The sequence below is a fragment of the Macaca nemestrina genome, chromosome 20, assembly GCF_043159975.1.
Source record: "Macaca nemestrina isolate mMacNem1 chromosome 20, mMacNem.hap1, whole genome shotgun sequence".
NCBI classification, from domain to species: domain Eukaryota; kingdom Metazoa; phylum Chordata; class Mammalia; order Primates; family Cercopithecidae; genus Macaca; species Macaca nemestrina.
This window is the reverse complement of record NC_092144.1, coordinates 48,069,921-48,084,085: the sequence shown is the minus strand read 5'-3', so window position 1 is coordinate 48,084,085 and position 14,165 is coordinate 48,069,921. Positions and strand designations below refer to the sequence as shown.

General features: G+C 52.0%; 1 protein-coding gene across 7 annotated transcripts in view; it reads left to right on the top strand.

Moving 5' to 3' along the window:
• The window catches only part of LOC105495391 (sirtuin 2), a 26,690-nt gene extending 12,602 nt beyond the window's left edge, over positions 1-14,088 (top strand). For all 7 annotated transcript variants that reach the window (XM_011764856.3, XM_071086664.1, XM_071086667.1 and 4 more), the window contains 8 exons: positions 8,927-9,056; positions 11,192-11,251; positions 11,527-11,582; positions 11,780-11,856; positions 11,940-11,991; positions 12,957-13,027; positions 13,143-13,209; positions 13,332-14,088. In XM_011764856.3, the coding sequence (XP_011763158.1) occupies positions 8,927-9,056; positions 11,192-11,251; positions 11,527-11,582; positions 11,780-11,856; positions 11,940-11,991; positions 12,957-13,027; positions 13,143-13,209; positions 13,332-13,487 (669 nt within the window). In that variant the 3' untranslated portion in view covers positions 13,488-14,088. The remainder of the gene's footprint in view (positions 1-8,926; positions 9,057-11,191; positions 11,252-11,526; positions 11,583-11,779; positions 11,857-11,939; positions 11,992-12,956; positions 13,028-13,142; positions 13,210-13,331) is intronic.
• The last annotated feature ends 77 nt before the right edge of the window (positions 14,089-14,165 follow it).

Sequence of the window (14,165 nt, the reverse complement as noted above, 5' to 3'; positions counted from 1 at the left end):
ATGGAGATGCCACATACCGAGTATATAAGATGGCCGTGGGACCCTGGAACACAGTTAGGCTGGAAGGGGAGTCAGAAACAGTGTATGTGTTTGGGAAAGGGGGTGCTGATGTAAACCCCATCTCTACTAAAAATACAAAAATTAGCCAGGCGTGGTGGCATGTGCCTGTACTCCTAGTTACTCGGGAGGCTGAGGCATGAGAGCTGCTTGAACCTGGGAGGTGGAGGTTGCAGTGAGCCAAGATTGCACCACTGCACTCCAGCCTGGGTGACAGAGAGGCTCCGTCTCAAAAAAAGAAACACAAATGACATATTGCATACAAACTATTATATAAAGGCCAGTCACGGTGGCTCACGTCTGTAATCCCAGCACTTTGGGAGGTCGAAGTCAACGTCAGGAGTTCAAGATCAGCCCGGACAACATGACGAAACCCGTCTCTACTAAAAATACAAAAATTAGCTGGGTGTGGTGGCGCGCCTGTAATCACAGCTACTCGGGAGGCTGAGGCACAACGTTCACTTGAACCTGGGAGGCAGAGGCTGCAGTGAGCCGAGGTCGCACCACTGCACTCCAGTACTCCATCTGGGGTGGCAGAGCAAGGCTCCATCTCAAACAAAACAAAACAAAACAAAAACCAATATATTATATAAAGGTGGAAAAAAATGTTCCACTCTCATATTTCATGAAACCTTTTTTTTGTTTGAGACAGAGTTTCGCTCTTGTTGACCAGGTTGGAGTGCAATGGCGCGATCTTGGCTCACTGCAACCTCTGCCTCCTGGGTTCAAGCAATTCTCCTGCCTCAGCCTCCCAAGTAGCTGGGATTACAGACGCCTGCCACCATGCCCGGCTAATTTTTTATATTTTTAGTAGAGACGGACTTTCACCATGTTGGCCAGGATGGTCTCGATCTCTTGACCTCGTGATCCGCCCACTTTGGCCTCCCAAAGTGCTGGGGTTACAGGCGTGAGCCACCGCGCCCCGCCTCATGAAACCATTTTATTCAAACATGTCACACCGTTCTTCAACCTCAGCCACTTTTGTCACCGATCCAGTTTTCAGGAACACAATGTCTTTGCTCGTTTTTGAATTGTGAGGATGCAGCACTTTTGAAGCTATGTAGGATGCTATTTTTCTCTCAAGACACAAGTATCCATTCAGACATTTAAACAGGTGTCTTGGTCAGGGGAGGCCTTTCTGAGAAGGTGACATTTAAGCAAAGACCTGTAGGAAGAGAGGGAGAGCACCTCGGGGGAAGAGTGTGTTCCGGGAAAGGGATGGTCAGTGCACAGGTGCTGAAGGGAGCCTGTATTCCGCTAGTTACGAGCTTGTTTTCCACTAGTTTTGAGCCTGTATTTGGCTAGTTCAGAGAATCCCAAGAAGCAGGATGTGAGTGAACGATGAGGAGACGGCAGGGGAGAGTGGAGGAGCCAAGGTCAGGGAGGTGACAAAGATGGATCCTACAGGGCGTTTGCAGGCCACAGGGAGGGACTTGGCCTTTACGCTGAGTGAGATGGGGCCACGGGTGGGTTCTGAGCACGGGAGGGATGTGACCTGACTCAGGCATTCCCAGGCTCCTCTGGCCGTGTTGGGGACAGACTATGGGGGCAGTGAGGAGGGAGCTACAGAGACCAGACAAGAGGCAGCCACGACGGTCCAAGCAGGAGAGGGTGGAGGCTGGACCAGGGCAGGGGTCATCACCGTGGGGAGAAGTGGTCAGGTTATGAATCTGTTTTGAAGATGGAGCAATAGGACTTCCGGATAGAGGGGCCGTGGCCGTGAGAGAAAGAGCCCAGGACCACCTGAGAGCTCGCAGCCTGGTGCCGGCTGCTTTGTTCTGAGATGGGGGGAATGGGGCAGGGAATGGTGCTGGGGGTGCGTGAGGAATTGTCTTGTGGAGGCTGAGAGGCCTGGTTGACCAAGGAGAGAGCTGGACTCAGGAGTCTGGACAGAGGATGAAACTGGGGCACAAAAAGGTTGTGCGTTCATGCAGGGTCACCATCCACTCGGTGAGCAGAAAGATCCCAGCTCTGTTCCTGTGTGAGTTTGTTGCTAATTTGTGAGATGATGATTAAACTCACCAGACAGGATGAGAAACTTAGGCCTGGGAAGAAGTACTCTGGCAGGATGCTCACCGTGGTCACTGTCCAAGTCTGTCAGAAGAAAAACCCATGCCCTTAACAGTGATGGTGCTTCAACAGTGAGCCATTGTCACACCAAAACCAACATAGCTATGTTCTGGGGTCAACGTGAAGTACCCACGCATCTCTCCGCTACTTGTGATATTTAATGTATGGATTTAACTACACATACATATTGAAAATGGCATATTGCTGGCTGGGCAAGATGGCTCATGTCTGTAATCCCAGCACTTTGGGAAGCCAAGGCACACAGATCTTTTGAGCTCAAGAGTTTGAGACCATCCTGGACAACATGGTGATATCCTGTCTCTACCAAAAATATAAGTTAGTTGGACATGGTGAAAAACGCCTGTAGTTCCAGCTACTTGGGAGGCCGAGGTAGGATGATTGCTGAAGTCTGGGAGTTCGAGGCTGCAGTGAACTGTGGTCACACCACTGCATTTCAGCCTGTGTGACACAGAGTGATCCTGTTTAAAAAAAAAAATGGGCCGGGTGTGGTGGCACACATGTGTAATCCCAGCACTTTGGGACGCCAAGGCAGGTGGATTGCGTGAGGTCAGGAGTTCGAGACCAACTTGGCCAACATGGCAAAACCCCATCTCTACTAAAAATACAAAAACTAGCTGGGCGTGGTGGCACGTGCCTGCAATCCCAGCTACTCAGGAGGCTGAGGCAGGAGAATCGCTTGAACCCAGGAGGCGGAGGTTGCAGTGAGCCGAGATCGCACCACTGCCCTCTAGCCTGGGCAACAGAGTGAGACCCTGTCTCAAAAGAAAAAAAAAAAGGAATATTGTATGCAATATAAAGGTGGAAAAAAATGTTGCACTCTCATGTCTCATGAAAGCACTTTATTCAAACTTGTCACCCTGTTCTTCAACCTTAGCCACTTTTTGTTACTGACCCAGTTTTGGGGAACACACTGTCTTTGCTCCTTTTTTTTTTTTTTTTTTTTTTTTTTTGAGACGGAGTCTCGCTCTGCCGCCCAGGCTGGAGTGCAGTGGCCGGATCTCAGCTCACTGCAAGCTCCGCCTCCCGGGTTCACGCCATTCTCCTGCCTCAGCCTCCCGAGTAACTGGGACTACAGGCGCCCGCCACCTCGCCCGGCTAGTTTTTTGTATTTTTTAGTAGAGACGGGGTTTCACTGCGTTAGCCAGGATGGTCTCGATCTCCTGACCTCGTGATCCGCCCGTCTCGGCCTCCCAAAGTGCTGGGATTACAGGCTTGAGCCACCGCGCCCGGCCTTTTGCTCCTTTTTGAATTGTGAGGATGCAGCACTTTTGAAGCTATGTATGATGCTATTTTCTCTTAAGATACAAGTATCCATTCAAACATTTGGATAGTTGTCTTGTCACTCAAGTTGCTGTAGTGTCCACAGCAAAAAGGTTTATAGTTCTTTTAAATTATATACATGATATTTAGGCCAGGCGCAGTGGCTCACGCCTGTGGTCCCAGCACTTTGGGAGGCCAAGGTGGGCGGATCACTTGAGGTCAGGAATTCGAGACCTACCTGGCCAACATGGTGAAACCCCGTCTCTACAAGAAAATACAAATATTAGCTGGGCATGGTGGTGCGCACCTGTGGTCCCAGCTACGTGGGAGGCTGAGACATGAGAATCGCTTGAACCCAGGATGCAGAGGTTGCTGTGAACCGAGTTTGTGCCATTGCACTCCAGCCTGGGTGACAGAGTGAGACCCTGTCTCAAAAAATAAATAAATAAGTTATATTCATGATATTTATACTATACAAGAGGTTCTGTATTTGGCTTTTTTTTTTTTTTTAAACTTAACCTTATCTGGAAGACTTTCCATCTCACATCCATATCGCAGCTTCGTGTTTTTTTTTTGTTTATTTTTGGGTTTTTTTTTTTTGAGATAGAGCCTCGCAATGGTGCAATCTCCGCTCACTGCAACCTCTGCCTCCTAGATTCAGGCGATTCTCCTGCCTCAGCCTCTCAAGTAGTTACAGGTGCCCGCCACCACACCTGGCTAATTTTAGTACAGGGTTTCACCATGTTGGCCAGGCTGGTCTCGAACTCCTGACCTCAGGTGATCCATGCACCTCAGCCTCCTAAAGTACTGGGATTACAGGCGTAAGCCACTGCGCCTGGCCCTCTTCATACTTTTTAAAAGCTTAGTCTGATTCTATTGTAGGGACTTCACTTTCGTTTTCAGGTTTAAATATAAATGTCACAGCTGGATAGGGTACCCCAGCCCGCCTCACCACCACTTTACTCTTCTCAGCTTAAAGATAGTTCAGTGAGGCCGGGTGCAGTGGCTCACGCCTATAATCCCAGCAATCTGGAAGGTTGAGGTGGGCGAATCACAAAGTCAGGAGTTCAAGACCAGCCTGACCAACATGGTGAAACCCTGTCTCTACTAAAAATACAAAAATTAGCCGGGTGTGGTGGTGCACGCCTGTAATCCCAGCTACTGAGGAGGCTGAGGCAGGAGAATCACTGGAATCGGGGAGGCGGAGGTTGCAGTGAGCCGAGATGGCACCACTGCACTCCAGCCTGGGTGTCAGACCGAGACTCCGTCTCAAAAAAAAAAAAAAAAAAAAAAGATAATTCAGTTAGAAGAAAAAAAAAAGAGAAAAGAAAGCATTGTTTGAGAGGAACATACTTATTTTTATAACTATACAGAGAATGTACTCAGGAAGTTGTGAATGGCAGCTCGTGGGTTGGGTGTCCTGTAGAAGGCTGGACCCACCAGGGCATCAGCCAGCCCAGGGCCATGAGCCGAGCTGTGTGCCTTGATATGGGGCGGCCACATTCACCCAGAGGAAGTGCCACCTTCCATCTGCACCCATGCACCATTAGGCCTGGGGCCACCCTGCCAGTGATGGTTTTTCTGTTGGCGGCACAATGCTTCAAGACAAAAAATAAGCTAAGGTTTAAAAATCAAGCCTGGACTGGGTGCAGTGGCTCACGCCTGTAATCCCAGCACTTTGGGAGGCCAAGGCGGGCAGATCACCTGAGGTCAGGAGTTCAAGACCAGCCTGGCCAGCATGGTGAAACCCCATCTCTATGAAAAATACAAAAATAGCTGGGCATGGTGGCGGGCACCTATAATCTCAGCTACTTGGGAGGCTAAGGCAGGAGAATCACTTGAGCCTGTTAGGTGGAGGTTGCAGTGAGCCAAGATCGCACCACTGCATGCCAGCCTAGGTGACAGAAGGAGACCCTGTCTCAAAAAATAATAATAATAATTAAAAATAAAAGTAAATAAAAATCAAGCCTGGGCAACACAGCGAGATCCCATCTCTACAAAAAATATTTAAAAATCAGCCAGGCATGGGCCAGGCATGGTGGCTCACTCCTGTAATCCCAGCACTGTGGGAGGCTGAGGCAGGCCGATCACGTGAGGTCAGGAGTTCGAAACCAACCTGGCCAACATGGTGAAACTCCATGTCTACTAAAAATACAAAAAAATTAGCCAGGCATGGTGGTGGACACCTGTAATCCCAGCTACTTGGGAGGCTGAGGCAGGAGAATGACTTGAGAATCAACCTCTGGGAGGCAGAGGTTGCAGTGAGCCAAGATTGTGCCACTGCACTCCAGCCTGGGCAACAGAGTGAGACTCCATCTCAAAAAAAAAAAAAAAATAGGCATGGTGGTGCACACCTGTAGTCCCAGCTACTTGGGAGCCTGAGGGAGGATTGCTTGAGCCCAGGATTTCGAGGCTACAGTGAGCTATGATCAAGCTACTGCACTCCAGCCTGGACAGTAGAGCAAGATCCTGTCAAAAGAAAAAAGAAAAAAAAAACTGTGTTGTCAAAGAATAACACAGAATGCAGAGGTACTTCGGTGGTTCTCTTCCATGCTGTTATTTGCTTACTGTTCAGCTATTTGCAAATTCCTTACTCACATGTGAGGGAGTCAGTGGGTAGATTGAATCAAGTACCAAAGGCAAAACCAAGATTTAGAATAGAGGGCAAGGGAGGAAAGTTACAGGGCGTGTAGGAACAGTGACAAAGACTCTTGTCTGTAGGTTTTGGAGATAAGATGGTTGTTGGTAGGGAGCCCAGAAGGCAGAGCATTCATTCTGCCCTTGAAGGGAAACAAACCCTTCCCGTTGTTCTTCCTGGAGTCTCTGGGAAACGCCGTCAGTTTGAGCCATCTGTGCGTAACCTCTGCCGGTGTCCTCTGTCAGCACCAGCTTTAGCAGCGTTCCTCGCAGGCAAACAAAAGCTGCTCCAAAGGGGCTGGCTGTTTTAAGAAAAATGAGGGCGCACAAACGTCTGTGCAGAAAAGAACATTCCCACCTGTTTAATATGGAAAGTATCACTGTCTTAAAAGAAAACAGTGGCCGGGCACGGTGGCTCACGCCTGTAATCCTAGAACTTTGGGAGGCTGAGGCGGGCGGATCATGAGGTCAGGAGATCGAGACCATCCTGGCCAACATGGTGAAACCCCGTCTCTACTAAAAATACAAAAATTAGCTGGGCATAGTGGCGCGCGCCTGTGTTCCCAGCTACTCAGGAGGCTAAGGCAGGAGAATCACTTGAACCCGGGAGGCGGAGGTTGCAGTGAGCCGAAATCACGCCACTGCACTGCAGCCTGGGCAACAGAGCAACACTCTGTCTCAAAAAAAAAAAAAAAAAATAGCCAGGCATGGTGGTGGGTGCCTGTAATCTCAGCTACTTGAGAGGCCGAGACAGGGAGAATTGCTTGAACGCAGGAGGCAGAGGTTGCAGTGAGCTGAGATCGCGCCATTGTACTCCAGCCTGGGCAACAATAGTGAAACTCCATCCGAAAAAATAAAAAAGAAAAAGAAAAGAAAACGGTGGCTGGGCACAGTGTCTCGCGCCTATAATCCCGACGCTTGGGAGGCTGAGGTGGGAGGATCACTTGAGCCCAGCAGTTCAAGACCGGCCCAGGCAACATAGACCACCCCACCCCCGATCTCTACAAAAAAAATTAAAAAGATAAAAAATTAGCCGGGCATGGTGGCATTTGCCTGTAGTCCCAACTACTCAGTGGGTTGAGGTGGGAGGATAGCTTGAGCCCAGGAGGTTACAGAAGGCTACAGTGAGCCATGATCAGACCACTACACTCCAGCCCGAGTGACAGAGCAAGACCCTGCCTCCAAAAAAAGAAAAGAATACAGGTGAATATGCCATCTATGAAACAGGCCATAGTAAGAAAGGACCCTGGCTACTAAAGAGGAAGACAGTGATTAAAGTCAAGGAAGGGCCAGGCATGGTGACTCACACTGTAATCCCAGCACTTTAGGAAGCTGAGGCAGGAGGCTCGCTTGAGCCCAGGAGCCCTAGACCAGGCTGGGCAACATAGTGAGACCCCATCTCTACAGAAAATTTTAAAAATCAGCCAGATGTGGAGGCTGCAGCGGGAGGATCGCTTGAGCCCAGGAGTTGGAGGCTGCAGGGAGCTATGATTGAATCACTGCACTACAGCCTGGGCAACACAGTGAGACCTTGTCTCAAATAATGTTTTTTATAAAAACATGGCCGGCGCGGTAGCTAATGCCTATAATCCCAGCACTTTGGGAGGCCGAGGCAGGCAGATCACAAGGTCAGGAGTTCGAGACCAGCCTAGCCAACATGGTGAAACCCCCCATCTCTACTAAAACAAAAATTAGCCGATCATGTTGGCACATGCCTGTAATCCCAGCTACTTGGGAGGCTGAGACAGGAAAATCTCTTGAACCTGGGAGTCGGAGGTTGCAGTGACCCGAGATTGTGCCACTGTACTCCAGCCTGGGTGACAGAGCGAGACTCCATCTCCAAAAAAAAAAAACAAGTGAGCCCTCCTGATTCATTTATGTTAATGCTTGCCCGTAGCTGCCACATGCAGCTGTGCAGGGTGCGCACTGCACAAGGATGCCACATCTGAGTGGGGCTCCATTTACAACACAGACATTGTAAATTTATGTTAATTTCAATAATTAATGACAGGGCCGGGCGCGGTGGCTCAAGCCTGTAATCCCAGCACTTTGGGAGGCCGAGATGGGCGGATCACAAGGTCAGGAGATCGAGACCATCCTGGCTAACATGGTGAAACCCTGTCTCTACTAAAAATACAAAAAACTAGCCGGGCGAGGTGGCGGGCGCCTGTAGTCCCAGCTACTCGGGAGGCTGAGGCAGGAGAATGGCGTAAATCCGAGAAGTGGAGCTTGCAGTGAGCTGAGATCCGGCCACTGCACTCCAGCCTGGGCAACAGAGCGAGACTCCGTCTCAAAAAAAAAAAAAAAAAAAAAAAAAATTAATGACAGATGGCAATAAAGCATCTGGCTCTAATAAAACAACTTTTTTTTTTCTGAAAAATTGAAGCAAATGGCCTGAATTTGCAGAATAAAAGCTACACGGGCTGGGAGTGGCTGTGGGCCTGGCCTCATAGATATTTAGGTTTGGGCCCTTTTTTTTTTTTTTTTTTTTGCTTTTGTGTGTGTGTGTGTGTGTGTGTGTGTGTGTGTGTGTGTGTGTGTGTAGAGACGGGGTCTTGCTATGTTGCTCAGGCAGGTCTTGAACTCCTGGCCTCAAGTAATCCTCCCACCTCAGCCTCCCAAAGTGCTGGGATTACAGCCGTGAGCCACCACGCCCAGCCTGGCCCCTGCCTTTAAGCAGCCTTGACTGTCACCCTTTGAGTGGCACCATTGGGATGAACAGACGTCTTCAGATACACCCTGCCACTTGTTTCTCCTCCCTCCCTTCTCCACCTGTCCCCACCACCTCACTGCTTCTCATGGCCTCAACTCCCTACTGTACCTTCTGGCCTACAAGGGGTGGCTCACTCCTCACCTCTCACCCCTTCATCTCTCCCTCTAGAATATAGATACCCTGGAGCGAATAGCGGGGCTGGAACAAGAGGACTTGGTGGAGGCCCACGGCACCTTCTACACGTCGCACTGCGTCAGTGCCAGCTGCCGGCACGAATACCCGCTAAGCTGGATGAAAGGTGAGGCTGGAGGCCATCCCAAGGGCAGGCCTCCCCTCAGCACCAGGAGCAGTGTCTCCATGCAGTGGGCACCCATTCTGTCCCGCTCAAGTCTTTGTTTTTTGTTTGTTTGTTTGTTTGTTTGTTTTTGAGACAGAGTCTCACTCTGTCCCCCACGCAGGGAGTTCAGTGGGGTGATCATGGCTCACTGCAGCCCCAACTGCCTGACTGATCTCCTGTCTTTAGCTGTTTTTAATAGAGGATAGTAGGCCAGGAGCGGTGGCTCACGCCTGTAATCCCAGCACTTTGGGAGGCCAAGGCGGGCGGATCACCTGAGGTCAGGAGTTCAAGACCAGCCTGGCTAACATGGTAAAACCCTGTTTCTACTAAAAATACAAAATAAAAACAAACAAAAAAATTAGCCGGGCACGGTGGTGTGCACCTGTAATCCCAGCTACTCAGGAGGCTGAGGCAGGAGAATCCCTTGAACCTGGGAGGTGGAGGTTGCAGTGAGCTGAGATTGCACCATTGCACTCCAGCTTGGGTAACAAGAGCAAAACTCTGTCTCAAACAAACAAACAGACAAAAGAAAAAAACAAGAAGTCACTTATTCCACTCATGGAAAGCCATTTCTGACATTCTTTATGCTGATTTAACAAAGCCTCTGGTGTCCCTGAGAGATAAGGACAGCTGCAGCATTTGCAGAAGGGCCTCTGGAGTGTGGCCGTTCTGATAAAATGCCAGCTGAGCGCCCCTAGGCTGAGGATTCCTGAATAGCCCAACTGCAAGCAGCTGGGGGCAGTGTACAATTCACATTACCCCCATTATGTGTCATTGACAGCAGCGTCACAGACAGCACCCACGGTATCATGCTGTCCATGCAGAAATATTTTTTTAAAAATTACCAACTACTGACATTGAAACAATGTTCTATAAATGGGTACTGAATGAATGAATGAACAGTTGAACAAATGACAGAATTCAGTGGGTTGCAAGTGACAGAAATGCTTTCTTTTTTTGTTTTGTTTTGTTGTTTGTTTTTGTTTTGTTTTTTTGAGACGGAGTCTTGCTCTGTCGCCCAGGCTGGAGCACAGGGGTGCAACCTTGGCTCACTGCAATCTCCGCCTCCCGGGTTCAAGCAATTCTCCTTGCCTCAGCCTCCCGAATAGCTGGGATTACAGGCACGTGCCACAACCCCTGCATAATTTTTGTATTTTTAGTAGAGACAGGGTTTCACCACGTTGACCAGGCTGGTCTCAAACTCCTGACCTCAGATGATCCACCTGCCTCAGCCTCCCAAAGTGCTGGGATTACAGGTGTGAACCACCACGCCTGGCCAGAAATGCTTTCAAGCTTCCTAAATCAATAAGCAATAAGGCCAGGCACAGTGGCTCATGCCTGTAATCCCAACACTTTGGGAGGTCGAGGTGGGTGGATCACTTGAGCCCAGGAGTTTGAGAACAGCCTGGGCAACATAGGGAGATCCCATCTCTACAAAAAATAGAATGTAGCCAGGTCTGATGGTGCATGCCTGTGAGCCCAGCTACTCGGGAGGCTAAGGCAGAAGGATCACGTGGCCTGGGAGGTCGGTGGTGCAGTAAGCCATGATTGCACCACCACACTCCAGCCTAGGCAACAGAACGAGACCCTGTCTCAAAAAAACAAACCAATAAGGCCGGGCGCAGTGGCTCACACCTGTAATAGCAGCACTTTGAGAGGCCAAGGTGGGCAGATTTGCTTGAGCCCAGGAGTTTGAGACCAGCCTGGGCAACATGGCGAAACCCTGTCTCTACAACAACTACAAAATTTAGCCGGGCGTGCTGGCATGCACCTGTAATCCCAGCTACTCAGGAGGCTGAGGCAGGAGGCTCACTTGAAGCTGGGAGGTCGAGTCTACAGTAAGCCATGATCGTGCCACTGCACTCCAGCCTGGGCAACAGAGTGAGACCTTGTCTCAAAAAAAAACCAAAAAAACAAAAAAAGAGAGGTCTTTTCTGAGCAGAGTGGACACCCTAGGAGACACCCATCACACTCCGAGTGACAGTGACCGAGGTGTGTTCATGTTAACAGTGGAATAGGGATGGGGGTGCTGCACCTCCAGACTCCAGCCCAGATCCTCTTACCACCTTCTCTCTCTTCCCCTTCCCCACACCCAGAGAAGATCTTCTCTGAGGTGACGCCCAAGTGTGAGGACTGTCAGAGCCTGGTGAAGCCTGGTGAGCCTCGGGCCAAGGACCTGCCCGGGTGGATTTGGGTGGGGGTCCCCTCCTCCCCCAGCCCCTTCCCAAAGGCCACACCCCCACACATCTGGCCACCTCTGTCTCTCTGAACGGTGCCCCAGATCCATCCTGGGGAGAATTGGGTTTGTGCCCTTGGCCGGTCCCCACTGCTCCCAACTCCCACCGCAGCCTCCAGGTCTGCCCTTGCTCCCACCTGTCCTCTCTGCCTCCCCATGTCACTGTCTCTGTCCGTCCATCTGTCTCCGCCTCAGATATCGTCTTTTTTGGTGAGAGCCTCCCAGCGCGTTTCTTCTCCTGTATGCAGTCAGTAAGTGGCCCCCTGCCCTCCCCGCATCCCCAGCCACCGCCTCCACCTGTGCTGGGCCCCATGGGGCAGCCTGGGGCCTGCCTTAGGAAACCTCCCCAGCTGTGTGGGGCGGAAGGGAGATTTGCTGCTGGGGGGCGGGGGAGGGAGCGGTGGCGAAGCCTGGGCAGAGGCTCCCAAGCTCACGCCCCTCCCCACAGGACTTCCTGAAGGTGGACCTCCTCCTCGTCATGGGCACCTCCTTACAGGTGCAGCCCTTTGCCTCCCTTATCAGCAAGTAGGTTGGGGGCTGTGGCTGGGAGGGTGGCTGGGCACCCAGGGCCAGAACAGACCCTGACCCCTCAGCTCCCCCTCCCCCAGGGCACCCCTCTCCACCCCTCGCCTACTCATCAACAAGGAGAAAGCTGGCCAGGTAAGAGCCCTTCCTCACGCCTCCCTCCTCACAGGCTCCCCCTTCCCTCCCACCAGCTTCCTCAGAGGGAACCCCCACTGTGGAACCCCAGCACTTTGGATTCCTGGGCTCAGACCCTGGAGCTCTGGAATCCAGAGGGGTGGGGTTCCAGGCCTCTGAGACATTCACCGCCCTTTTGAGCAAGTGATAGAATTTCAATTCAAACCAGTTGAAGCCAGATAGGAAGGCCAGGCTTCCAGGGACTGAGGAGGTGGGAGGAGGTGCGGGGGGTCAGGGGAGGCAGTGCAGGGGGTGGTGGGTGGGTCCACACTCCGGGTCTCTCCGATCTCTTTTTCCCAGGCAGCCTCACTCTAGGGTAGGTGCTCCCTCCTGGGTGTTCCCCTCAGGGGAAATAGGCAGGGTCACCAGGCAAGCAGCACACACTGTAGGCAGACACTGTCCCAAGCCTTAGCCTGCGTGAACCCACTGATGCCACAACCTCGTTGCGGTTTTGTGATCACCCTAATCTACAGATAAGGAAACTAAGACACAGAGAGGACAAGTCACTTGACCAAAATCACAGAGCTGGCCGGGCGCGATCGCTCACGCCTGTAATCCCAGCACTTTGGGAGGCCAAGGAGGGTGGATCACCTGAGGTCAGGAGTTTGAGACCAGCCTGGCCAACATGGTGAAACCCCGTCTCTACTAATAATACAAAAATTAGCCAGGCATGGTGGCTGGCACCTGTAATCCAAGCTACTTAGGAGGCTGAGGCAGGAGAATCACTTGAACCCAGGAGTTGGAGGTTGCAGTGAGCCGAGATCGCGTCATTGCACACCAGCCCGGCCAACAAGAGCGAAACTTTGTCTCAAAGAAAAAAAAAAAAAATCCCCAAAGTCACAGCGCTAGGATAGAAACCCAGGGCACCTGGCTCCAGGGTCTGTGCTCCTAGCTCTCCCTTCCCTGCCCCACCCCCTTCCTGGCAGTCGGACCCTTTCCTGGGGATGATCCTGGGCCTCGGAGGAGGCATGGACTTTGACTCCAAGAAGGCCTACAGGTGAGGCTCCGCCTGGGGCTGGGGGCAGCCTAGAAGGGACAGGGTGAGGTGGGAGGGAGGGCACGAAGGCAGGGGCGAGCCCGCCTGGGAACTCTGATCTCCTGCCGCACCGCAGGGACGTGGCCTGGCTGGGTGACTGCGACCAGGGCTGCCTGGCCCTTGCTGAGCTCCTCGGATGGAAGGTAAGGAGCCGGGCGACCCCAGCCTGTCCTGAGCCCCGTCCCTGGACCCTCTCCCCACCCCACGGATCCTCAGACCCCATGATGCACAGTGACCTTTGACTTCTGTGACCTTTCTCCTGCAGAAGGAGCTGGAGGACCTTGTCCGGAGGGAGCACGCCAGCATAGATGCCCAGTCAGGGGCGGAGGCCCCTAACCCCAGCACTTCAGCTTCCCCCAGGAAGTCCCCGCCACCTGCCAAGGACGAGGCCAGGACAACAGAGAGGGAGAAACCACAGTGACAGCTGCATCTCCCAGACGCGACACCAAGCTCCTCAGGGACAGCTGAGCCCCAGCCAGGCCTGGCCCCGTCTTAACCGGCAGTTCTTATCTGGGGAGCTTAGAACATCCCCAATATCTTACCACTCCCTCCCCAAAACTGGGGTTCCAGCAACCCTGCCCCCCCAACCCCAGCAAATCTCTAACACCTCCTAGAGACCAAGGCTTGAACAGGCATCTCTACCAGCCCCACTATCTCTAACCGCACCAGGGCTAAGGAGTAACCTCCCTCATCTCTAACTGCCCCCCCGCCCCGGGGCCAGGGCTACCCCAGAACTTCTAACTCTTCCAGGACAGGGAGCTTCGGGCCCCCACTCTGTCTCCTGCCCCCAGGGGCCTGTGGCTAAGTAAACCAAACCTAACCTACCCCAGTGTGGGTGTGGGCCTCTGAATATAACCCACACCCAGCACAGGGGGAGTCTGAGCCGGAAGGGCTCCCGAGGCTCTGCCTTCAGCTCCCAAAGTGGCTGGCGGGCCCCCTTCACATAGGACCCACTTCCCACACTGAGCAGAAGACATTGCTTATTGGAGACAAATTAAAAACAAAAACAACTAACAATCCGGTCTGGCCTCCTGTTTCTTTCTGTGGGCACCCAGGGAAATCTCTGAAGGGAGGGGGTTAGATCTTGGGCCACTAAGGA